General features: G+C 37.6%; 1 protein-coding gene across 4 annotated transcripts in view; it reads right to left on the minus strand.

Annotated features, from left to right (window-relative positions):
• LOC112985818 (COMM domain-containing protein 10) overlaps positions 1–27,690 on the minus strand; it is a 111,480-nt gene extending 83,790 nt beyond the window's left edge. For 2 of the 4 annotated variants that reach the window (XR_010385548.1, XM_064499926.1), the window contains exons 1-5: positions 27,543–27,690; positions 27,333–27,423; positions 25,382–25,492; positions 23,391–23,546; positions 4,615–4,725 (exon numbers count right to left, since the gene is read on the minus strand). Coding sequence is in view for 3 of the 4 variants with exons in the window: in XM_064499926.1 (XP_064355996.1) it covers positions 4,615–4,725; positions 23,391–23,546; positions 25,382–25,492; positions 27,333–27,423; positions 27,543–27,574 (501 nt within the window). In the remaining variant the exon portion in view is untranslated. The remainder of the gene's footprint in view (positions 1–4,614; positions 4,726–23,390; positions 23,547–25,381; positions 25,493–27,332; positions 27,424–27,542) is intronic. The other 2 variants (XM_026104727.2, XM_064499927.1) reach the window with 2 other exon arrangements.

The raw sequence follows: 27,690 nt of genomic DNA on the forward strand, positions 1-27,690 counted from the left end.
GCATTCCCATTTTAGCATACTAAAAATCCCCAAAAGGCAGAAGGCCATCAAGAAGTCCTTAAAGGTTAAAGAGCAAACTGTATGTGTAAAACAGGTGAAGAGAAACAAGAGCAGAGCAAAACCTTCCGGGGGGCGGGGTATGAAACTGTAATTAAATAACTACGACTGTAATTACATACATGGAACAAAGCTAAATTAAAAAAAAAAAAAAAAGAAAGCTTGGATAACTATCAAGACACGATGCTAGGCAAGAAGAGTTTTTACTAAGGATTTTCAAGCATGAACGCTGCAGATTATGTGTAAAAACACACAATAAATCCACCTTACATAATAACATGCCTGACTATTTTCCTAGCGAACAGGTAAAGCAGCAACAAGCAAGGATATAACAGAGTCACGATCCTTAGAGACAGAGCTGGTCAGAACAAACTGGCCACGTCCCCAAGCCTTTAAGAGCACGCAGTCTTACCTCCCACGCTCCTCTGGGGAGGCATTCAGCAAAGACGCAACACTTCTGATGCCCTCAAACCTTTCCTACAGCCTTTACTACAAAAGTTTTTCTTACAATATGGCTCGTGTAGTTACAGAGAACGGTCACAGCTGTTTAGAAAGGTTTGGACTAGACAGCCTAAGGAATTACTGTTATTAACAGTAGAAAAAAATGTGCAAGCGTGTGCCTATGTGGATAGATATTAAATAAATTATTGAGATAAACAAAGATACTAAATAAACACAGCACTTTTTTTTTGGATAAGTCTTTGTTTGCAAATCAACATCATAATTAGCAGCACAGATTATCAGCATTATTAATTTGTACTCCCTCTACTGGTTAATTCACCCTATAACGATAAAAATAATAATAGTCCATAAAAAGTCTCCAGATGGCTGTGTTGCAACTCAGCAACACAACAAATCTGAAACCAAATTATATTAAATAAAAGCCCCATACCCTTCCTCCACCTTACACAGCAGCCTGTAAACAGCTGTTTCTTCATGTTCCCGTGGTTTGTTAAAATGTCAGAATGGAAGCAGAAGGATTTTGCAGTTCAGAAAGATGTTCCCTGTCACCCTAGCTTGTTTTTTTCGTATGCCTGCTTCACAGAAATCCCACTTTCCTAAGATTCAGAAATGCAATTAAATGCTTTACATTCTCAACCTTTGTAACGTGTTAATTGAATTTTAAATTGAAATTTTTTTTTCCTCCTCCCATACAAAGTATCATCAGCAACCAAACTTTAAAGCAGTCAAGCATCCCTGAACAACCTGGGTTGGAAGGGCCTTTGGCAGCCTGTCCCCTCCAACAGCGGGGCTAGCTCCAGGGTTACACCACGTTGCTCCAGTCGACTTCCGAATATTCCCACAGCTAGCAACTCCACAGTCTCTCCAAGTAACCCATTCTAGTGCTTAACCGCTCATGGTGAAAAACTTCTCACAACATATGTAAAATTTGTGCAAGATCCAAGTCAAGCATAATGCAAAGACTGAGGATAAGCAAATACTGAACTCGTAACAACCCCCCAAAGCAAGTTTGTCATAATAAACAATAAATAAGTGATAAACAATAAAAAAATTTACAATAATACTTATTACAATATTATAAGGTATAATATTGTAAGTATATAATGTATAATACCTATAGGACTCTGCATTTCATCTGAAGCTGACAAAACATACTTTTTTATAAAGATTCATATGGCATACAGTGGATCCTTTGACTCACTTTACTTCACGAAGCACAAATGTCATTCCTATAGCCAAGGGTTTTTGATTACCTACCCTAAAGAAATGGTTAAGTACTAATTTTGAACATCAGCTTCCGACAAAGAAATGTTTAAATTGCCCTTAATTGTGTGAGTTGTAGTAAACATAAGTGTATTAGTAGAACTACTTTCAATCAGTAAAAATAGAAACAATGGCAAATTTCATTTACCTTGCTCAGTACATTTTTATTTATTTATTTTTATTAATCAGCTTCAGTTTTGTAGATGAGCAAGAAAAACTTCTATTGTTCTATGCAGATTAGAAATGTAAACACTTCACATTTCCCACAACTGCCAACTTCGGGAGCGATGCTGACTCTTGTTTCAAACAAGCGTGCCAAGGGCCAGAGACGTGGCACCACGAGAAAGAGCACTACTGCCCCCTAATGAGCCAACACACGAAGCTCCGTCTTACAAAGAGAAATAAAAGCTACCACGTTCGTGATTAAAAGAAAAAAAAGAGTTCAGTTACAAATGAAGACAATCATTACGAACCAATACTCTAAACACATGCCAAATTTCTGTGCGAAAGGCTGAGTTATACATAAGTGTGGAGAAAAAAATCCTCAGAAGTATCTACCTTCAATATTTAATGCACAGAGGGATCAAGTTGATGCAAAATGCTTCACAGAAATTAATTATGCTCCAACATTTCTGTCAGCATGTAGGCAGGTATGAGCCTATCATAAACCTATTCTGTCCTGGGATGTCAGCATTCATCTTCACACCAAACCAGGTTTTTAAATTTTAGTGTCTGGAATGTCAGAACATCGGCATGTTTTTCTTGTTCTACTGTTCTACTAAATGTGAGTTTTGGAGCTGTTATTCTAGGCTTGTAATTATTGCAAAAGAAATCAGATATTTGTATCTAATTATACCAATAAGAAGAAAGAGAGGAATCAATTAATAATAATCTACTTTCTCAATTCTGTTTGTAAAGGAAACAAGTGGTTTAAGCAAAATATTTAAGTCAGACTATAATAGCAACAACAACTCCATCCTCCCACCTTTCTTCCCAAACTACTAATCTGCATGACAATTCTATCAAAAAGCCCACTTTGGATGTCTGTGGCCTAGGAGCTTTATTTGGTTTATCACCGCTTCCATACATACCTCTAAAGAACCAGCCACAGATAAAAATTTTATCTTAAGTTTTTGTTCATTTGTTTTAAAGCTAGAAAACCAAAGCAAAGAGCATCTTGTTCCACAATAGGTATTGGGAGTCTGGGTAAGCAGATCACAAACAGCTCACTATGAAGAAAACAATGTGTCTAATGCTATCTTTATGTTGGGAACTGATGACTAGAATCATAATACAGCTAGATAACCAAAACGCAGACAACCAAATAGAGACAGTTACCCACTTAAGTATCTTGTACAGTTCTACAAAACAACTTAGAACAAGAAACATATAGCAGAACCTACTGAAGAAGTTTAAATGTGAAAGAACAGAATCATCCGAGTTAGAATTTGGCTAGGACACAGACTTAACATTCTTTCCTTACAAAAAGCACTAACAGGATCTTCATTTTTATCCAGGAGACAACATGTAGAATCTCAGGTTCAGCACCCAGACAGAAGACTGGCACCCATGTCCCATTCCCGCCCGCATTCTACCAGGGGATCCTCTATCCATGTAATACCACACTTTGCTTTGACTTAGCTTAAATACAAATGTTGACTGTAAAAAAAGGTAACTCAGTTGTACACATAGGGTTCTACTGTCTTCCTCACAAAATGCACAAAATTCTACTAATTTCATCTTGTTTTAAAACAAAGTTGGGGAATTCACTCAAAACAAACTACATGCGAAGAAAAATCAGGAGAATTTTCTTTTTGCAAAATGTCACATTTTTCTCACATTTCCTCATAGTTATTTTGTCACAGAGTTGAACCTGTATGCTGTGCTGCTTAATGCAACTAGCACAAAATACTGTGTGGTTCCTGTATTTGTGTTCCAGAAATATAACTTGCAGTGCACCGCTGAAAAAAAGAACTCTATTGCAGGTCCTGATGTGAAGCACAAACATAAGCTCTGTATTCTCTTATTCTACTATAAGTCAGAAATTCCACTCACATTAGTACAATTACTGTGATTTAAATGCAATGTGAAACCAGAATTGAGTTCCAAATCAAATTTTTTCCTTAAATCTTTTACATTGACTCTTTCATTGATAAAGATGAGACACACCACAGAGGATAAGACCTTCCAATTTCCATTAGCAAGATAAGGTGAATAATCATTCATGTATTTAATTTAAAACATGCTAACTAACAAAAGATACAGCTTACATGAATGAAGATCTTTGAAGTGGTGCTTGGCACCAGAACACCACCAGTCACTAAAATCCTTGAATTTAAGGCTTCAGCTCAAAATCTCCAAAGCATAGGTTTTCCATGGCCTTGCATACTGTCATCTTTCATATATATATGTATATACACATATCATTAGCATAGAAAGGTTTCAAGTGATGAATAATACAGGTGTATACATGCTAGAAAGCAGCAAGGAACTAGGCATTAAATGTGCAATAAGTACCAATCACAACAGGTGCTATAAAGATATTTTATAGACATAAAATAACCATATTTCCATGACATCTCTCTATCATCTCACTGCCCAAAGAGCTTACAACACAGTCCACAACCTCCAACCAACTTAACGTGTATGCTAGTACATCCATACTTCACAATCTCAATTGCCTAGCTGTTTAATAGTTTTGTAAAACAGAAATATGAAAAAAAAAAACAGTGAGATATTAATGACGATCAAAAGTTTCAACTGCTGTATCAAAACTTTAAATAAGGCCATGACCGCAATTCATTCTTACTCTGTCAGACGTGCATTTCATACCTTTGAATCTTCATTGCTCACTCCCAGCTCTAGTACAGCTCGAGGAGATTTTAGTTTTGCTTGCATGGACTCGGCCATTTGAAGATTAAGCTGCCATCCAATTGTTTCAAGCTACAAAACACAAATTTAGATTATAATCAGATGCTGCAGAAGCTCTGGGGAGATCAACTTTCGATATCTGTGAATGGTCTGTGTCAGTGAGCATGTCATAAGGCTCTACACAAATGTTTAGCTTTTTTATATCATGGACATTCTGCAGATTCTCCTAGACTCCAAGATAGATTTGCTTCTACCTCCAGTCAAATTTAATAGTTCAAATTGCCTGTGACCACCCAAAATATAGTGACTTAAAATGCTTCAGATCTGCTTGAACCAAACCATAGAACAAAACTAAAGATCCAAAATAAGGTGGAATTCCCCTCTAAGCAAAAGAGGATGGACAAATTTGAGGTTTCCACTTTTATTACATATTTCTTTTGGGGAGAAGAAAAAGTTTAATGAATGGTAATTTCTTAATCAATGGCTCTACTCATGTGTGATCTACCATAGGCAAATGTTAATGACAAAAATAATTCTGTACTGCTTTTTAAATTTTTTACTACTGAAAAGCCAAAAACCAGTCAAGCATGTGAGTAACAGAATTTGCTCATTTTCAACAGAAACAACAAAAAAATACATCTTGAATCACTTTTTAATCATGAATCTAAAATGATATTCAAACATTATCAAGCAATGCCTCATGCATGAAGTAATATGTAAGAACAGAACTACAAGTCTTTCAGGAATTAACCTATCTAGCTTTCTGAATAAAGAACAGGAGAAATCTAGGAGTCTTACCATGTAGCAAGTCAATTTGCACACACAATTTTAATTTAATGCTCACCCTCTGTTAGTAAATATTGTAGCTGAATTGGTAAAATGAAAGTGTGCCACATATCAGTTAATACCTCTTACAGTCCAACAATTCAGTTAAAATCATCAGTAGCACAAAGCCACTCCAGGGATGGTAGGCTGTGAACAGAACAGCAGAGAAGTCGATACTTACCCTGTTTCCTACAGGGACAGTAATCTCTAGATGAGGGACTGGATAGGTAGTGAATGGTGGTAAATATCTTACATGGGCACGGCTCAAAGACAGAGCTTACAAAATGTATTACAACTATACCATTCATATACAACTGCACCATTTATATATAATATCTTGCACACACTTTGTGTATTGCATACATAATACACCAGTTATAATAAACATTGTAAGTTATGTGACGAAGTATACAAACAGGAAAAGTAGGCATCATGATCTATTAGCCGCCAAGACGGTTAAGGAACTTCGCCAAACGCAAACACAGTTAACAGAAAGACACGGAGCAGTCTCAGACTGACTCAGCTACTGCATACAGCTACACATACAGGACAGTGTGAAGAAATTTAGCATGTCAACCTGCAGTCTATCAGCTGCTCTGCAATAAATGTCACTATTAGGGCTTCACTCTGTGGTAAAAATAAGGTAGTTTACACATTAATTAAAAATCAATGAAAAGCATGCTTACAACACAGAAACTGGCACAGCTAACATACTGTAAATATATTCTAGCGCATTTTGTGGTGGGCATATCTCTAAGAACAGTATACATACAGACTAAAGATGCTTTAAAAGACAAATACTATAAATCCTAAAAGCAGATTAATTTTTGGTCAGTTATCTGTTTTGATTTCTTCTAAGCTGATTACATACTGGTTGAAGAAGGTGACGGGGCACTCCCTACCCCACCCAGAAGTACTGCACAATCCCAAAGGGCAGTCACTTCTGCAAAAGGGTTGCTAAGTCAGTCACAATAAGCACAGATGAGTCTGCAAAGCCTTTGTTCTGGCCCATATCTACATTACCTCAAATCTTTCTAGGTTCACCAGCAAATTATGCCAGAAGGAGACAGCCAGGAAAACATTTTTCTCTCCACAAACTTCAACAAAACTAACTAAAGAAATTAGAACGTATACATTTGTTTCTCTAGCCCATGCAGTGATAGAGATCTCGGGACCCTGACTTCCTCTAGCTTTCAGGGCAAGCATAAGAAGATCAGTTCGGTGTGGTTCAAAATCCATAATGGTCAACAGAGAAAGATCCAAATGACGGATAACAGAGTGGCAGTGGGAGCAGTCCAAAGCAGGCAACAGAAGAAAGTACTAGCTGTTTTGATGAAACATCTGCACCTATCTAAACACTATGGCCAAACCTGGAGGTCATGAGCGAGCTCTGGAATTTGATGGCTCCTTGTATTGCAGTCACTGGGGCTCCAGCTGAGCGCTCCTCAGTTGTGAAAGAACTTTTTTTAATCAGTGCTCTAAACACTTTATTGTACTAGCATGGAAACCAAGGCTTAGAGAGGCTAGCATCTTATCCAGGATTACAAAATAATGCCAGCAGAGATAAGAACAATATCCCAGGAAGACAGACTTTCAAGACTTTGCTCTAACTGTTAAACAGTGATTGTGCATAACGTGAAAAACAAACCATCAAAAGCGAGAAGATTCAAATTTATGACTTCTGCTTCATTTTTAACTCACATCTATCCAGGAATATCATAGAGGGCTCAGAACAAACAATATATGTGGCAGCAGATATACACAGTGGTCTGAGTTTGTAACTGAATAGCAGCCATAACTCTTTTTTTAATATTGCTTTACCATAAAGTTACTTTGTTTTTCTATACGAATCATGTGTCTTTTCTGTTTTAAATATAGCTGCATGAGAACAAGCTTTGATTAACAAATAGTATGCTGCCTAAGGCTTCAAAATGGTCTGCCTATTTCTTTTTGTGAAAGGAAACTAGAACACGTGTTTGGCCATAGTCGTGTTTACTTAGAAGACATTCAAGATTCTGAAATATCAATTAACCTTTTGAGAGCAGAGACATGTTTCTGCACAGTGTTTTGGTCAAGGCACTGTATCTGGTAGCCATGAAGTGGTACATATTTTAGGGCCGAGTTCTTCAGAAGATACGAGGAGTGTTATTATTAACAGTTACAGTTATTATTTCCACTTCTGATATAATACAGGTCATAAAAAACAAAACGATGGGAGAGTTTTTATGGTGCCAGAACCTGTGATAACATTCACACTTAGGTGAAAAGCATTTACTGTGGGGAAAATAGTCTCTCTCTAGAACTAGCATGAAAATAAAGCCATACTTTTAGTTACTGTAGACTTTTAGCTTCTTTTCACAATTTCTTATCAGCAGATTAGAAATGTGCAAGCAACGTTAAGGAAAGCTACCTTGTCACTGCAATGATAAATACAGTTGAAAAACATACTATTTAGCTCTGCAACTTGTCACTGATAACTCTGATACTTATTTAACCTCAGGGTTAGGTTTAAAAAAAAAGGAGGGGAGGGGGGATGGAAAACAAGGGGAGGAAAAAATGTAGATATTAAATAAAACCAATAGTAAGTAGGTAAGAAAGTCCTTCAGATCTATTCCATGGACACTACAGCAAATGATCCAGGGCAACTAAAACAGGGGAAGCTTTAAGCTACCCCGTAATCCTCATCTTCACTTTCCATACTAAACAGCAGAGCATAGTATTTTATACATTAGGACAAGCAAATCATTAGTAATCTAACATAGTTATGGTAAAATGTTCGTGTGAAAGTCACCCTCTGCACAGGCCCCATGCACACTTTAGCTTATCCAATATAAGCTTCATGCAAGGTCTCCAACCAAGAGAGGATTTCACATAGCCCACAGAACACCACCTGCAAAATTCACCATTTCTCTCACCACTTAATGCTGTTTGTGTTTTACATACTATTATATTAACCATGCAGGAATCGGCCCACTGGAATCCAGAAGAAAGGCTGGACCGCAGCTCTGAGAGCGAAGGAAGACTGGAGGTCCAGGAGAGACACACGGTGGGGCCTCAACTTGAGGACAGGGAACAGAACTAAAGTCACCGAGAAACTGGCACTGAAGAAAAATGCTGGTAAGGAGCTTAACTGGGGAAAAGAAAGTAAGCGGGAACACTGAGAGGACAGAGAAAACTGAAAGTGGAAGCAGAATTTCAGAGAATACATAAACACCTAAAATGTCTCCCCCAATACTGTCAACTTCAGCCAACCAAAACTTCTGGAGCAGGTCCCAATATTTTTAAGGGGGCTAGAGGAAAAAGGGTTTTCAACTGCTCAGTAGGTGCTGCAGCAGGGCAAGAGGGGATATTTTTCAAATTTGGGTCTTTGAGACATATTGAGATGACATTTACCATCTCTCTCTAGAGCCGTGAGGACTAGAAGCTTGTTTTTAATTTTTAATGGAAAACTAAAGTTTCATATAAATTATCTGCTTCCAGAATGTGAAGCTTTCAGAAGGTCATCCAATAGCAGAATGTGAAGCTTTCAGAAGGTCATCCAATAGCATAATGAATCATTAGAGGAAACACCGGAAATCAGTACTACTTCTCTCAGAGCTCACTGACATGGCACAAAAAGCCTACTACTTAATGCAACGCAAGCAGAATGCCAAAGTACCCCGCAAACCACTATTTTTCCTTCATGGATAATCCACAGTTTGGCACCTATTTGTCCAATAAAAAGTGCTAAAAATATTGATCTCAGAAGAAAACAAGAGTCACAATAAATAAAGTATTGAACCAATAAGAATTACAGTGCGAAAATATTGCTTGAATATATAAAAATCAACGTGATCAGAGTTTTTACAACAGCCAGACATTTAGACAGTTGTGGAGCAGCCAATCACTTTACACCTCAAATTTAATATACTATGAAGCTGTAGTTACTCGACTCAGATTCCTGAGCTCCATTCCCTTGACAAGACTTGTCGCTTTCAGAACAGCTAGCTTTCCCTACATAGAATTAAATAATATGTATTCCATTTCTGCACATACAACCATTTTAGAATACGATAGTTTTTAGTTAATTGAAGACTAAAAGCTTTCTGATATGATTCAGGACACACGCGCAAATGCAGTTAATCAGCGTTACAGACTTAACACGATTCAACAATCAGCTACAGGAAGGATTATGAAGATCCTGGCATATCCATTATTAGAATTCCAGATAAACAAATGACTGTATACATTTCTACAGTGAGAGATAAAAACACTTATCACCATTTAGCAGAGAACAAGAACAAATTTCTTAAAATTAGTTTCATCTTAAAGTGAGAAAAACAGATTTCTGGACTGAATACTTGTTAACAAGTTTGGGTGGAGAATACAGAAGTAGTTCTAAATAATAGCAGTGTTCTGTAATTTTAGGTTTATGGGGGGAAAAAAAAGCTTAAGAAAGTCCACCATAGGCAAGGCATACTTAATGCACGTAGCTTACTATTACTACTAACATTTTCGATATTGCCAAAGGGCTCCTTACATTACAACTTGGTAATGTTTGAAAACCAAATATATCATAACCTAATTTTTTAATAGTTTTGATGACATTTGGAGGATCAGTTTTGAGCATCATTTTCCACTGCTGCATGAGAGAGTTTTTCCATTGTCAGTTGGCTGTGTTTTGGCTTGTCTGTTTGCTTGTTTTAAAACAAAAACAAAACAAAACAAAAACCCAACATTCTTTTTTAGGAAGGAAAAGGTTTTCATTACCCTGAAGTTACCAAGGAACTGCTGAAGCTTTTTAACACAAGTGGTATAGCTTGATTAGAAATTTAAAGCAAACTGAGCTTGTGGCCCACAGCCAGAATTAAAAGCCAACAGGAGCATCCTTTAGAGTAACTAGGTCACGCTGGTGTGAATATTGAGAAGAAAAACATGAACTAAGGAAATTATGGTATATGGCATTAAATCTTATTGATCTAGATCATAATGAACTTATCAGACTGGTCAAATTGGCCTCCAGTGAGATGATTGCTAACTTGAGCAAAACTTTAAACAAATCGTAATATTTCTTTTAAAAATTCAAATGTTGGCACAGATCTGAGACTACTTCTAACAGTACTACTTCTTCTGGTATTAGTGATGCTAAAGGACTTGATTAACATGAACATTCTTATTCTTGGTTTCAGGCACAAAATGCTGTTTTAGATTTGTATAGCAGAGAACTAACATCCAACTCTCCTTAACTATCAACTCAAGGAGTCATTCTAAGGTAATTCACTTGCACTTCTAATTACTTTCCTTCACAGACAGGCCAATTAATTTGAAGACATGCTGAAGCAGTGTAACTGACTCCATTTTTGTGAGCTTTTTAATAACTATATAATAGAAATAGAATGCCAAGAAGAATTTTGTTGACTTATTCTTTACAGGTATCACAAAAGATACCAGTCCACTATGGAAAAGACAGAAGCCCAGCAAACAACTTCAGGAAAACAAACTAGGAAGGTTGCATCGAGACAGAAATTAGTTTCAAGCCCCACTGGTATACAAGCCCACCTCTTCGATTTTATAATACTTTAATCCTTATTTTTAGAAGCCTTTCAGTTCAAAATGAGCTAATATTTGTGACAACTTAAATGGTATTGCACATGAGATTATGCCTTTCATAGCCTGAGAAAAAACTCTGCTTGTTTTTATAAAGCTTTTCCTGTAAGAAAATAAACATGCATGTGCAATGGTAGTATTATAACATTATCCAGAGTTATATTCTCCTCATCTATTTCTACCAAATAGTGGATGACTTTATCAGCATGTTACAGAAACGTTACCAGTTTACTTACAACTAGAACTACTGTTACTGGTAAGCTCAGCTTCACTACTTCAACGCTGGAGTGCCCACTTAGTTACAAGGCTGCTTTAATTCACAATCTAAAGTAAATATTCGTAATTTAGGATTCCAAATTCTAAACTTCTACTGTGAGAAAGTTAAGAATAGTTAACTTCATAGGAGATCATGCAACAGTACAGCTTGATTTATATATTAACAGATAGTAGCTTGGAGGAGAAACCACCCATGCTTCAGAAAGTAGACTTATGATAGCTGGAGAAATAAGATTCAAGAACTACTTTCTAACAGTACCAGCAGAGGCAAAAACTACTAGATATTTTAAAGATGGAGCCTGAGAACTTTAGAACAGGCAGGACATGATGTGGCTGCTTGCAGTAACAGGGAAGTTGAACAACTCATGTCTCTTCCCACAGATACTTTAGAAATAAACCTACTCTGTTCACAAAAGCAACAATTACAGATGAAAAAATCTATTTAAATCAGTATTAACAAATAAAATCAGAATCTTTTGTTTTAACCTAGAAACTAATTCACTCATTTTAGCTAATTTTTCCCTCTAATTTCAGAGGAACAGTCCAACTTTAAAGGTGAAAACATTTCCTAGAAGAATCTGAAATAGTTGTTTATATAATTTAAGGCATCTGTAGTATTACTGTTACTGAAGCTGTTATTGAACAGTGACGTGAGAGATAACGGGCTATGAAAGACGTCTTCAGCAAATCCCTTTCTCATATGATTATAATAGCACATATCACACTGACACAAAACATTTAAGAATGTTTTTCAACTAACAAAATACTTTCAGGAAATTAAATCACCTGGTAACAGAACAATCTTTCAAGCGCAATTTTTTTCCACTTACAAGACATTTATTTTAGCTGTTCCAATCGAATAACCTTTATGCATATAAGAACGCGAGTATGACTCTTTTCACCCACGCTTTTTGAAAGGGTGACTCCCATAGTTCCCCTTCCATTGAAGGTCAAGCATTCCCCATTTCATTGTAGTAAAAGAAAAATCAACGAGAATTCTGGCATATTAAAATTTTGGGGGTTCTTCCCCTCATCTTTCAATAATCAAACTAGCCAAAATGTATACTAAATGGTAGCTGCATACATGCACACTTTTCAACGCACCCGTCATCTAAAGGGAGTGTTGTAACACCTATATATGGAAGTAATAAACTACCTACCAGCTTGGTACGGGTGACAAAGGATGAAAGGTGCATTACATGTTAACTAAAACATTGGTCTACAGTGCACTACTCTAACTTGAGACCTGTGTAATCACACCAGTGTAAAACTAGAACATGGCACCAAACCAGTTCCATCATGCCTGCTCTGTAAAACGTGCAGCCTAACATCCCAGTTCAACTCTCCATCAGCCCATTTAGTACTGGAGAATCAAAAGTCGTGATAATGTCATTTTTGCTGAACATAATAATGATACCTGAAGACAGTTTACACAAGAGGCCAAGAATGAGAAAACGTGTCTGACTGAACTTTTTTAAGAGCTCCCCCAGTTACTTTAACAAAAGAAGGTTAGTTCAGGGGGGATACCATCAGGATGAAGCCAAAGTGTGCTCAATACAGCAAACAAATATTAAAACAGAAAAAGGTGCACATTTTTAAGAGGAAGATAACCAGTTACAGAAAAAAAATCTGCCAATCATTGCAGGTAGATTCTTCGTCACTGAAATTTTTTGTAATAAGGAAGAGATTGTTTCCTGCAAGATAAGCCCTAGATCAAACAAGAGTTTGCTTAGTTTCCGACTGACATGAATCTCCAGCACTGTGGGTGGGGGGAGATGACTGGCATAAACACATCAATGTCTACTCTTAATTATTGCTATTGACTTGTATTAAGGTGGCATGAACATCTTTGAAGGAAACTTCTAGCAGGTAACAGCAATTACCCATTGTGGCGGACAGATGAATGAATTATTTGCCTTAAACATTTCTTGGTGCATGGGGTGCAGGCAGGCCACAACCCCGAACAAGCCATCTGTCCCTGGCGGAAACAGGACTGGGCTGCTGCAACTCCCCGAGATGGTCTCCCTGCGACCACCCAGGACACACCGAGCCTGCACTGAATGAGACCACAATCAGGCAGAGATTTTGGGATCTGGACTGTAAATTATTGACCGTTTTTAGCACAACTTCTATAAAACCTGCTTGGCATGAGTGGCTAAATTTGCTGAAGCCTTAGGCCGCACTCCCTAGTACAGTGAGAAAGGGCCCAGAGCTGGTGCAGGCGGGAATGAGAAGGGAGTTACCAGCAATTTGCATTCCTGTGCACTGCTGAAACAGTGCTAATTGCTGGAGTTATCGCCTTCTTTGTCAGGACCTTGAGAGCTAATGGCTGGACCCAAGAATGGAGACACACCTGTCAGCAGAAACGGCAACAGTAAACGGCCTACCTAGGGACAGTGAGGAGACCCAATAAGGAGCAGGAGACCCCAGACCCAAATATTACTATTGGTCTGAACTACCACGTGAGGGGTGGGAAAACTTAATTTGAAAAAGCTATAATTGCCGAGGGATTTCTTTGTTTGGCCCCCTCTTGCCCCCCCTCTCGCTCCCTCTCTCGGCCCTCGTCCCTCGCTCTCGTCCCTCGCCGGAGGCACCCAGCTTGAGCTGTGATTCGAACGGAGTCAGCGGAACATCATCGGCCTCGGAGTGGTGGTAGCTAGCTTCCTCTCTCCTTTTCCAACTTTCTCTATCTTTTCCCCTTACCCTTGTTCTGTTCCCCTCTTCCCTTTGCCTCCCCTTCGCTTTTCCCCCACCTTTTCTCTCCACTTCGTGGAAAGTAAAGTTAAAAGGTTGTACAATATTTGACCAGATTTAGCGTCTTAATCTCGTCCTTGGGATCATAACGAACCCCCCCCCGATATTGGATCGGGACACCCATGAAAGTTAGTGGATTATTCTTCAAATGCAAAAATATTTCCAATTTATTTACTAGCTAAGTAATAATATCATTTGTATGCTCCCACTAATACAATCTGTGTCACCTAATTTCTTTAGAGAAATGACCTATGATCTACTGTTTACAGAAAGCTGCACGAGGCCATACGGTAGCACACAGTTAAGAACCACTTTCTAATGTTTTATTGCATCTGGAGGAAAGACTTTAGAACTGAGTAAACTCTTAGCTGAAATTGAACTTAGGCCCATTATTTTGATTTATATAAGAAGCAGTGACAGAAGGAAAAATAAAACTGAAGTCCTAGAACTCAGGGAGAGGGAATTATGATGGTATTTTAGAAAAAAGACAGAGTTTTAAAATATATATATATAGCGATTTCAATATCTCATGTACCAAAGGCAACCAAATCATCTTTGAAACTCATTTTACTGATTATTATTTTCCAAGACACTTAAGTGACAATCTGCTCAGAGGTGGCCAGCTTCTATATAATGCACTAAGAATAAGCAATACTTAGAACTCAAGTATGATTAACTAGTGCCCACTCAGAGAGATAATTACCATCAAATATGCATACAGTTTTGCAAAGTTTCTGATTGTAGTCCTCTACTACATCTTGAAGAGCAAAGAAAAAACCCTAAGGAATACAATATTTTTTAAAATCTGTCCCCCTACTGTATAAACACACCTCAACTCAACCACAGTCCAGCGGATCTTTCATTGTAGAAGTACCTTGACAAATTCACCTTTCTCAGCGGTGTGCAGAAACAGACAAACCAACAAACCAGCCACTTCTCATACACCCAAGTGCCCCCCTCCTTTTTTTTTTTGGGGGGGGGGGGGTACCTGCACATTAAATAAGACAAAAACTACATACACAATACCTATATAGAAAAATTACTATCAAGTCTACAAAGATGCCATATAACAGTGCTCACTGATTTTGTTTCTCCTTATTATTGAACATCTGACTCCAAACTATCCAAATACTGCTTTCAAAACAAGTTTTCAATGGCATTAACCACTGCTGCCTCTCCCTCTACCTCCTTGCCTTGCATCCAAGCTCTGGCTTCTCAGTAGATCCGTGTCCCTCATCCAGTCACCACCTTCTTCCCAACCATCTGCCCTGTACTACAGTCCTCACTGCCCAGCAAACTCCAGTCCTCTGTAAATCCCACCTGTGTTCAGCCTCCAGCTTTCAGCTTCACTCTGTCCAGGCCCATTCAGGCATTATCTAGCAGGACAGAGGAGCTGCAAAGAGCCGCAGGGCACACCTCAGGTTTGCTCTGCACATCTTAGATCCCCCAACACAACTTTCCCTAACATCATCAGTGACATTAAGAGGTAGAAAACAAACCAAAATTAACAGCAGTGAGTGTTTTAACGTTGTAAGTTGGGAGCTTCAGCTTATAATTAACTCTAGAGAAAGCAATCAGAGCAAGCCAAGAAGCCAGTACCTCAGTCATTGCTCAGAGAGGATTTGACTGTTAAGCCTTCACCATTTTAAAAATAGAAATACAGACTGAGGCTCAATTCTATACGGAAAATCTGCACAAGTTACCTATCTAAAGTCATCTTTTGGGAGAAGAAAATTAACTGAACTCTTCATCCAGGAATGGCTCTCTCCTAGTATTAATTTTGTTTGATTTACTATTTTTGCCTGCAATTTTAAAGTCATATTATTCTTTAGCAAGGCTCATCTAGCACTTATGCCAGGTAAAGTGACAGTTTTCAGACTGCTGAATTCAATACCCATAACAAGAAAATCCATTTTTTAAATCTTTGAATTTAAAAAAGAAATAGCAACACACCAAAAAGTATCAGTGCACTTCAAAAGAGAAGAAACAAAAGTAGTTTGACATGGATTTGGTACAGAACTCTAGTGCAGAACTTCAAAAGATGTTTCCTTATCTTTAGTTGCTGGAGTATTTCATCTTTACAAGCATATTAAATGAAAAGCAGCTAGCTTGATAGCAAAGAGAACAGGAGTATGAGACAAATATTAGAATCAACATTCAAGTTTCCAATACCCTAATATATTTAGAGATTCACTTAGAGCTTGAGTAAAACAATACTTTAACTCTTACACTATCTGAGGAATTTCTGGACATAAAGGGGCAGGTAAAATGGAGTGAAAATATGCACCAGTCTATGAGCACTTACACTGAAAAGATTTCTAATAATTCTTTGGCTCTTTTATCAAGTAGAAAAATGTACAGCAAGATCCAAAGGTTGGAAGATGAAGTTAGACAAATTTTAATCAAAAATAAGGCAAAAACATTTCTAAACCACAAAAAACACCCTAGAAATCATCAGTCATTTAAAGCCTTGAAATGACAACTGGCCCCCCATTTCAAAAGCTGTTTTATATGTTAAAGAAAAATTATGGTTTGTATTATATAGGAAGTCAGACAAGAGAAGCACTGGACTCCTTTTGAACTTTAAATTATGCTATTTTACCTGTAGGAACAAAACAAAGGTTTCAGGTGTTTTTAAACATGTTTGAAGCATAACTTCTTTTAACCTTTATCATTTACACTTTCTTAGCGGGGGATGGAAGGGGGTAAGAAGGGTAGGAAAAAAACTCTTATGAAAGAAAACAACCAGTAAATCAAAATAGGAATTCTTGGGGGATACTGAAGTAGTACCTAAAAATTGTAAATAATGATAATATCCACTAATGGAAAGTTGGATGAGTGGAAGATTAAACAGAAATGGTCATGCTGTAACTAGCTATTAAAGTAAATCTCAGTAGGTATAAAACTACATCTTTATTACATCTTTAATCATTCATATTCTCTTTGCCACCATCTGTGAGGGCATCAGATAACACAATCAGGTTCACAGTTCATTGTGACAATGTCCGCGGAGAAGACACTGTCTTTGGTGCCCGTTAGTCACTGTAAGAATGACAAACGGAACAAAGACAAACAAGAAACTGAAAGATATTTGCTTTCTCTTCGCAGAATAAGGAAGAATATCACTCACACATTTCTCCTGATACCAGAAATTTTCCAAATAAGTTAATATTTATATATAGAGCCCCAATTCTGTTCTTGCTCATCATAACAACTTTAGAATGCTTCAGAGAAGTAATTCTATAGATTTGCCACAGTTCAGCACAGGGGAATACAGTATATTCACATTACACATATACACCTCAGCAAGAAGACCAATTTCTGAGATAACTACCTTTAGAATTTTTCCCATATGGGTTCAAACAGCCAGACAAGATACAGAACTGACAGCTCTGACAAGAGTTTTAGGTATGTAATTTCACTAGTTGCATTCCCACACATCATTATATTAAGTAACACTGCACGAACACTATAAAAAAACACTTTTCTTGCCTGGCAACACAGACCTGGATCTTCTTAAATTAAATATATTTTAAAGATATCATGAATAGTTTTCCAATCCAAGAAGTCTATGAGGAATTTGGCTTGATTGTCCTTTTAAAAGACGACAGATTTACATCAGTTACCAAAAAATCACCTGTATTATGTTCTCTAAAAGTTTTTTTTTTAATCAATAGAATCAATGAAAAAAAAATATCCATGAGAATTCAGAGTGAACTCTATTAAAAAGCTGGCTTTCCTTTGCAGAGAGAAAACAAAAAGAAGTACCATCATTCCAATTGCCTAACCAATTGTATTATATTGCAGAAATGATATAATAAAGGGATAAAGACTCAAAGAACCAATTAATGCAACAGAAGAAGATACATAATTAAAAACCTTGCACAGCTGAAGAGCGAGTATACCTCACTAAAGAAAAAGGAGTAGTAAGAAAATAAACACTATTAAACACAGCCTTAATTTCACTCCACAGCTTTTATTCATCTCTCCTGAGACAACCTCATGGCCAACTGAGTGGCACAACTCCAACAAACTCTGAAGATGTAAGTTTAGAAGGGAAAAAAAACCTTTCTTCCAACAGGCAGAATTAGCGTTCAACATGCCACAGAGAAGCTGGTATTCTTCACCCAATCAGTACTCTGGGAAATACCTGCTTCGTAGCACTAACATTCAATTTGGGTTTTCATCCCAATGAAGCTATTGGCCAGTGCATTACCACCTACGTTTATTGCATACAACTTATATATCCAGAATTTATAACACTAGCTTTTATCCAAACTGTAATTTGCGAGCAAGAAGAGAATTTGGTCTAAGAGAAACATAATAAACATGTAGACACGAATGAAATACCTGTAAGAAATTACTTTCCCTAATAACTAGCAGTCCAAATCTAAGCATTGCTGCAGGCCACTGGATGCAATGGCCCATTCTCCCTAAACAGTGGTGAACCAAATTAATGAGTAATATTATCAATTAATGATCACGGACAGTCAGATACCCACTAATTTTGACTATGAATTAATAATTTATCAGTTCTCCCTTCAACTTCCCACATTTGAAGTGCAAAACATTGTGACAAACCCCTACAGTACAAGAAGGCTCAGGAGAGATGGGCTAGGACAAGGTGTCAATGAAGCGCAGGGAATAATGTAGGGTGTGACTGATCACAGCTGTTGCAAAGAAAGCTGACTTTATATGTCAACAGCAAGGGGGACAGGAAAGCGGCCTTTGTTTTAGATAAACAGCTATGTCAGTTGAGTGGATCAACTGACCACATTCCAATTGAGTGGATCAACTGGTGTACATGTTTCTTTTTCAGTTCATCAAAAGAGTGTGAATATCTCCTCAAGTTAGCCAGACCAGCATGGAGGGGAATGTACAGGTGGCTCTGCCCAATATAGAATATAAAAACTGAACAACTAACAAAAGAATTTCAAAGAAAGTGATGGGCTTGAGCTGGTTTCCACCCACATACCCCTTCTCAGCGACTGGGGACACCCAGCATCATGACAGTGAACATATTATAGACACTGGTAATGGAGATCACATTTGCATTGTGATTTAACTGTATATTACAATTGCTATATAACTTACACTTGTATTGTGATTTCAGTATATTGCTGTATCACTCTGCTACATCAAAACTCCCGTGTAATATATTCAAACAAGTAAATTTTGATATTAAACATTACACTCTCCATGTGTGGAATATCTAAAAGAACCTGGCCAGAGAGCAGACATTAGTAATAAAGGAAATGGTCAAACATTTTATGTTGTCTTAAAACACAAATGAGACAAATCAGTGCTTGATCTTTTCATATCTATGCTACAGAAAACAGATTTATTTAATAGCAGCTTCCTCTTAATACTGCCACAATATTGCACTTGCAAGTACTGGATGCCAGGAGAGACCAGAAATTGTTTTGCCACTTGGATTTTAGCAAAATAGTTTGGAAAGCCAATAAAATGCCAATATGATCTTTCTTGGTTACATTATGTGTAATGCCTTCTATGCAGTCTCCCCTGAACACCTTCTCATGCTGGAGCAGAACTAGCAGGACCTCAATAATACTAACCACCCTGACTCTGATTCTACAGTCAAATGCAGATGAACAACCCCACGGATGCATCCACTAAAGCCATTGCAAAGAAAATTCAGAGTTGATAGAAGTACACTAAAGCGTGGTGAGGAAAAGCATGAAATATTCATATATACTCTGAATTCTAAATTGATATGTAATCCTGCACACAACCTGGACAGGTCAGTAAAAGGCCATATTAGATGTGCAGTGACAAGCAAAAAGCCTGTGTATATTTTTGTGTGTGTCTGTGTGTTTTAAAGAGCATACAAGAAAAATTTTTTATTACAAAGCCCCTGAATAAAACACTAATATTCCAGGTAAGCGCATATCATATTCTACTCACATGAGTTTCTTGAAAGTATAGCAGATACAGAAGTCAGAGACAGATAATATGAAAGATTACAAGCAGGAGAGACTTTCATAGGATGAGAGAGTGAGGAATCACATACTGTGTTGCTTAAAAAGAAAACAAGAATGAACACACACACACAAAAAAATAGTTTAAGAAACCGGAGTAATACTACAAACCACAAGTTCTTCATCTTTTTTCATAAAAATAAAGAGATATCTGTTAAAAATCAAAAGATCAGTGGGTATACAGATTGAAAAAAAATATGAATCCGTATCTCTTCAGGAAATCTCATTCAGGTGGTGAAAAAACAAATCAGGCATGTATATAGACTGAAACCTCCAGGTTCAATATGTAGAATATTTCACAAGTGATAAACAGTCAGCTTTTAGGGTATAAGAAGGCTTCTAAGCAATGAGGTGAAGCAGAAGTTGCCCTCAAACAAGCTACTACATAACTAGAGGATTACATCTATATACTTTCATCCAAAACATGTAGTGCAGTCCAATGCTAAAGGCAGGATACACAATGAACAGATTTTCTGATCTAGTACAGCCACACCTATATTCCTAAAATTTGAATCTCTAACAAAACTACAAGACACACTCTTGACCAAAAAAAAAAATCATTGTGAATCCAACTTCAGACACATATAGAGCATGAATAAATCATCTTTAAAAAAAAATATCTTTCAAGATTATGTTGTTGGCAATTATGCAACAGAACTGTCATATTTCCTTGGCAATTAACAGAAATGTAGCACAGCAGAAATTTGTACATAATATTGCTTCTATGGGAGAAGTTACTGGCACAAATTAGGAACTCCATGCATCGTGAAGACTTCCTCACACGCCACATTTTTATATATGGCCATGTAAACAAGTAAATGTGTAAGTTACCTATACACAGAGCACATTCATAGGACCAGTTGTTTTAACAAAAGTTACACATGCATATGTTGCAGATAGTATTAATAACTAGATATGCATCTCTTCTTTTAAACAAAGAAATTAATTTAGTCTCAGAATTAATCTTAAAAAAAATCTAAAATCTAAAACTAAACAGACAAATATTCACCTCTAAGTATCTTTCAGGATTCCAACTTTTTTACTTTAACTCCAGAGATGCTGATGAGAGTTTACCGGAAGTTTGCTACTAGAACAATATATCATGAATAAGAGAGTATTTTTTCCTCCATACCTCAAGGTACACAAATAAAGCTCAGAAAACATGCAGTATTCTGCAATTATTATAGATTAAATGAGCAAATAATAGAAGTATCATGCAGTCATTTATTGCATTCATAAGACATCAACTATCTAAGGAGACTGCAAGTTCTCCTTCCATTACCCCACTTCATTTTTTAAACACTCTCTGCTTAGGTGCCTTGTTAGCTGAATAAATACTTTATTTAGCAATTAGTTCTGTGGATTTAATTCCTTGGCCAAGGAAAAGCTCTCCTGAACTTCACAGTTTTTCACTAAAGTCTACAGATTAAGTCTTTATAGGTTTTTGAAACAAACTGAGAAAGTGAATTCAGGAAGTTCAAATTCAAATTACTCCTTCACAGCTACATTCACACCCAACCCAACTTGACATCCAGGGTGGAAAAAAATATCAGTGACAATGACACTTAAGTGTATGTAGAGGCACACACCTATAATTAAAGCTGCTTTCATATTAAAGAACAAGTAAATTTCATTAAGGTACTTTTTTAGGAGTCGTTTTCTTACAAGCTTAACTAGAAAAGACAGTTTAAAGCTTGTTTATAGAGGATGTAGCAAAATGCAATTTCACTACATGTTAGATGGTGGTGAAGCCACAGAGAATCTCAAAACGTAAACCCCAATGCACATGAGAAGCACTGTATTTTGCAGGACTCGTACAAGACTACAGACAGAAATAAAGCAATGTCATAGAACAACCACAGATGCACATGGTACTAGTTTCAGCACACATAGAACTCCAAACAAATGACGAACAAAGGTGTTTTAGTTTTGCATTAGTTTCTCAATACATTGAGGAGCTGGCAGCAAACTGGCTCATTGCACAGTGCAGATAAAGAAAGTTCTCAGGCGGCTGCTTTGCAACGTATCTTCAGAACTACCTTCCATTTCTGCACATATATGCTGTATTCTAAAGAGTTAGCTTCATAACCTTCTGTAGTTTCACTTGATTTTCAAATGACTTGCCTCCTTTCAAAGAAAGTCATACTTCTATATTCTCATCAGATCTCTTAGCATTTAAATTTTGGGACTTCTGTGATTGGCGCTGCCAAATATTACTTTAAAAAGGCAGGCCACAGTATCATGAGAAACTGATTTTTGTGCACCTACACTATCAGTCACCTACTCAGTTGGGTTCATGAGTTAGTATAACGGTACACACTGTAGTTTTATAAACTATGTGCTTAAAACTGCACAATTTTACACAGTACTGAGTTTAAATATCTTTAGCTTCTACCAAAGGTATCTCATCTTCTCCAAATGTGCATTTTACACCTAAAAGTTTAAAATCTGCTGCTGTAAGTTATGTTTTCTGTTTTTCGCCAGCGTATTACGTGTTCCTTATCTATCTAGTTTATTCTGTAAGCAAATTTTACTAACTAAACTATGAAAATAAACTAATTCTTATCTGGATAAGATATATAGCAATGATGAAATAAAGCAAGAATAACGAAGTCAGTCTTTCACAATTTTGTTGAACCATGTGACTCTGAAATTGGTATGTTCTGTGTACACCTCCTACATGGGTGAAGGCTTATTAGGAATCAACAGAGGATGTGTTATACTTGCTTATAGACGTATACATTCATGGCTAAAGATACAACAGGCCAGACTTTCACAGCATATATCAAAGGAGAATTTTAACTAGTAACAGGCACATATGAAATGAGATTATGCAACAGTAGAAAAGTTTTCCAAAGATATCTTACCAAATGCACTATCCAACCAGATTACAAAATCTTAAGACATGGGAGTTCAGATACACACTTTAATTACAGAGAATTAACCAATTGCCACCCATGTGCCAAAACACTGCAACTGTCCATGTGCACATTTTATCCTTGCCCTACTGTAAAGCATGTTCACAAACACCTACAAATGATATTTAGGTTACATTACTTAGCATTGCCAATAGCACACATACAGTCAAGTTCCAACCGTTACAGCAGCTCAGCTAACATAACATCTCTACAAGACAAAAGAATTTAATTGCCCCTGACTGCATCTATCCATGATCTACTAGGTATTCTTTTTCATTTTTTTGTTACCTTGGCTTGTCATGAAGTTTGCACCTCAATTTAAATCCCTCACTTTAAAACACAGCTATACAGATTTACCTTCTTTTAGAAAAATTTGTACCTTCTGAGGGGTCAAAACCCTCTGCCTGAACTTTTCAATCGTATCTTGACCTGCAGCTGCCCATGCACTGGCAAATGCTTCTGCTTTGTCTTGATCGAGGTGAATGCTTTGCAGCTGCTGTTGCAGTGCAGCAGGCTTCAAATTATGATAGACTGCCTGTTAAAAGAAAAAATAACTGCTATTACAGAAGTACTGTTCTACAAGTTGTGCCAGATATATTTCATCACAGATGGCCTCCACATTCACACAAGATTTTTACTAGCAATACTACTGTGAGACTGGAAAGATCCTGTTCACCTTGATCCTCTGAGAAGAGAGAAGGGTACAGCTATCCCAGTTCCCTCTAGCTGTAATATTACAAATGAGTCTTCTCAAGATGTACAAATTATGAAAAACCCATAGGTGAATCTGAGTAATAGTATAACTATATGTTTTCACTGTAGGTAATGCCAAAGCAGTTGTCACTACAGACAATGGGGCTTTGCAGTCTACCAAGACCACGAAGAAAGGACAGCGTTTCCAAATTCACATCGTTCAAGAAAGCTTTAACTATACGGTAATATATGTACCCTGTGAAGGCAGGTGCAGTTTGCCAAGAAAGGTGAGTTAGCTATTACCTCCATATAAGTATTGATTTTGGTGATAAACACTCCATGTCATATGCTGACCTCCCCTTTCAGGGCAGGACACCATCACGTTCAGAGAGGAAAGAAACCCTCCCCCCCCCCCCCCCGAAACAAAGACCATGCAGTCATCTTAGGTTGTCTGTGATAGGACCACAGATCGAAAGGCTATTAAAAATATTATGCTCTGACAGAAGAAGCAGGTACTCTAAAGAGAAGATGTCTGTCAGGCAGAACATAAGAATCCTTATACATGAGTTATTCCAACCAGGAATCTTCTTTGGATTGACAGTATTTACCCTTTCATTTTCTTATGCACAAGAAATGCAGGACCTAGAGCAGACTCAACTGCTTTTCCTATTCATCTCCAATGACTGCAAAAATGAAGCAGTCCAACGAAAATAAGAGCAGTGAAGACAACAGGTAAATTAGTTGTTTGGTTGAGATGAAAATTCAGAATTCCAGTCTGGATGCAACCTCAGTTTCAGTTTTAACTTTTTGTGGCTGGGAGGTATGGGGAAGACTGTTTAGTTTGTTTTCTCTTTATGTATGTATATATTTGTGTATATACATATGTAATATGTTAACAAAGCGAATGAATCATAAACTGCCATGTGCACTTTTGATGAAATATTTGTTTTCTACATCAGAAAAAGAAGCAAAAAGTCATATGCTCAAAAAATGGCAAGGAAGGATAAAATTCAAATCCCATAACAAACTTATCTGAGTTAGTATGCACACCCTGACAAGACCTTTAGAAATGCACAGGATACACCTACTACACTTGTATGGAAATGGATGGATAACATTCCAGCTGTGACCATTTAAGAAAGAGCCCACACCTGTGTAGTTACCATATTTACTGTGTAATACTTTGGCTTCCCATCTGAGCGGCGGACTACTAGCTAACCACAGCAGAAACAAAAAACCTCTTCCAGTACAAAATATTTAGCTCTACACCATGCAGTCACCTCCTCATTCAAACATCAGAGATGCGTTATGTGGCTCAATAATAACGCAAATATTTTTCTTATAAGAGTTAAAAAAATGCATGGAGAGATTGCTTAGGATTAATAAAAAGAAAGACAGTATCTCAGTTTTCAATATTTCTCTCGCAGTCATGCAAAGCTGGTTTCCACCATCTATATTTACGTTAGTCAGAATGTCACTCCACGAATGCAGTTAGTCCAATTCAAATCAGTAATGTATGCAAACAAAAGCAGTAAAATCAAGCCATTAAAACATACAGAGTATACTAGAGATGCATGTTTTTAGAAATACCTTTTCTAACTTGAATTCTATATTTTTGAAATGTACAATCTGATAAAATGATATATCTACCAATTCATAATGACAGAAAACAGGTACCTGTTCCAAAATGAATGATATTGTTTCAAGAACTAGATGAAGATCCTGCTTTTCCAATGAAAAAGCTACTTGAAGTTTTTCTTCCTCCTCTTCACTGAAGCTGCTTTCAGCCTGAAGTACAGAAATGGTTACTCCTGACATTCTGCTTAGCCACCGAAAACACATTTGCCACAATAAAAGCCTTCTCCCCATTTTTATAAAAACAGTGGTTATCCAGTGGTTTCTAAATGGAAGCAACAAAGGAAATCCTTTTTCCAACAGAAAAATACAATGTTATTCATTTTCTTGGAAATCAGAATGAACTTCTCATGTGATCTTGTGGGCTTTCATTAAAATTTTCTAAATGCATCAGAAGAATATGCTTTCTCCCTGCTCTTGAATAAACAGAGCTACTAAGCAAACACTTATCTTTTGACTACATCAGATCTGCAACATCCTTTTATGAATAAAAATAAGAAGAAAAAGAAGTGCACTACTCAAATCAGAGTAGTGAAAAAAACAGAAGGCAAAATTTTAGTTACATATGCTTCTTCCACTCTGGATACTGACATTTTTCTGTTTTGAAAACTGTCCATGTTGTTATAAAAGAAATAAAAACAAAGGTCTTATATAAGTTATTTTGAAAGTCAGATTTGAACATAATCTATAGTGTACTGTATTATTAAAGATTACTGAGAAAGTAATGTACTGTACATTTAAATATAAGAAACCATATTTATTGTATTACAGTAAATAATAACTTTAAAATCGATACTGTAATCTTTTAAGATATAATTATTAATAAATCTATGCTACAGACATCTAAGCACCATATTTAGACCACTTAGCAATCCAAAACTGCAAAGCTACACAAAAAAGCAATTGAGCTGTCTGAATAAACAAAATAATGCAAGTATACAAAAGCTTCAATGGTCACACTGTTTATAATAAGAATATCAAAATGGAAATATTACTTGAATCATCAGCTACTAGAAGGAAACGCAAGCTCTGATTATCTGCTTTGTTAAGCCAAGTAAGTTTATTTAAAGTTTCCAGCAATTCCACATGCTGTAGGGTCAGACACTTTGGAAAGGACAAAGTGGACGATTCCTGAAATTAGTCTTTTCAACTCATTTCATTCACTCAAGTCCAATTCATATCAATAGCGATTAGCTACTTTTTAACTACTCGATATCTGTTTAGTAAATTGGTGACACTTTCCAACTATTAATGAGCTACTATTCATTCAAAACAATTAAGAAAACCTTCTGCAATAACTGTAGCATCCTAGCTAGTAATTTTAGTGGGGGGGGGGGAAAGTAATTCAATCAAATAAACAAAACAACCCTTATTAGAGGTCATAATTCTGAGACTGTAAGTTTGTATTTTCTATTTATACTACTCCTAACTTACAATATTTTAACTTTGTGTGTGTGCATGTACATACACATGCAAAAATAAGCCAAACTTTCCTTTTCTCTCTGTGTATATGCATTTTTTCTAAACACAAAGCAAGAGAACACACAAAAACTGACACTGAATGATATAAACTATTTCATAAAGCTGAAAGAAATTTTCAACCAAATCACTTCTGCTTTAATGTTTCTTTCACAGTTCTCCCTGCAATTTTTAGTTCCACACAGGTTTCATCTGTTTGACTTTTGGCACTACATAGTGAAACCGACAACTGATTTTATTTCTATCACGCAAAACAGAAACCTTGAACGAGAACACCCGTAAACATGACAAAAACATTCATTACAGAGTTCTGGACTTTGTTTTTAACCTCGGTTCTACAGATGACTTTGGCCTAAGGAGACACAGCCCGCCGAGGGCTCCCACCTCCCCCCGGTCCCGCTGCGCCCACGGGCGCCACGCGAGGCCCCTAGCCCCAAAACGCCCCGGCCACCGCCGCCGGGCCCCCCAGTACCCCGAAACCCCCCGGTATCCCGGGCCCCCCCGGCCCCCCGACCTTCAGGTGCAGCTTCTGGAGGAGGCGGGAGAGCAGGCGCGGGAAGCGGCCCGCCGCCACGGCGTTCAGCAGCGACACGGCCTTGCGGATGCTGCGCGAAAGCAGAGGCGGAGGTCAGGCCCGCAGGATGCCCCGACCCAGCCGCCCGCCCGCCCCAGCGCCGGGCACCGCGCCCCGGCCCGCCGCCGCCGCCGCCAGGGCCCTCGGTACCTCTCAGTCTCCGGGACGATGGGCGCCGCCATGGCTGCCGCTGCGGCCCCGCCCCCGGCAGCGACCGACGGGAGCTCAGCGGGGCCAAGCGGCGCTGCCGGCGCGGGTGGCGCCCGGGGGGTTGTGGGTGGGTTTGCACGACAGCAGC

This window comes from Dromaius novaehollandiae, chromosome W (genome assembly GCF_036370855.1).
Source record: "Dromaius novaehollandiae isolate bDroNov1 chromosome W, bDroNov1.hap1, whole genome shotgun sequence".
Taxonomy (NCBI): Eukaryota; Metazoa; Chordata; class Aves; order Casuariiformes; family Dromaiidae; genus Dromaius; species Dromaius novaehollandiae.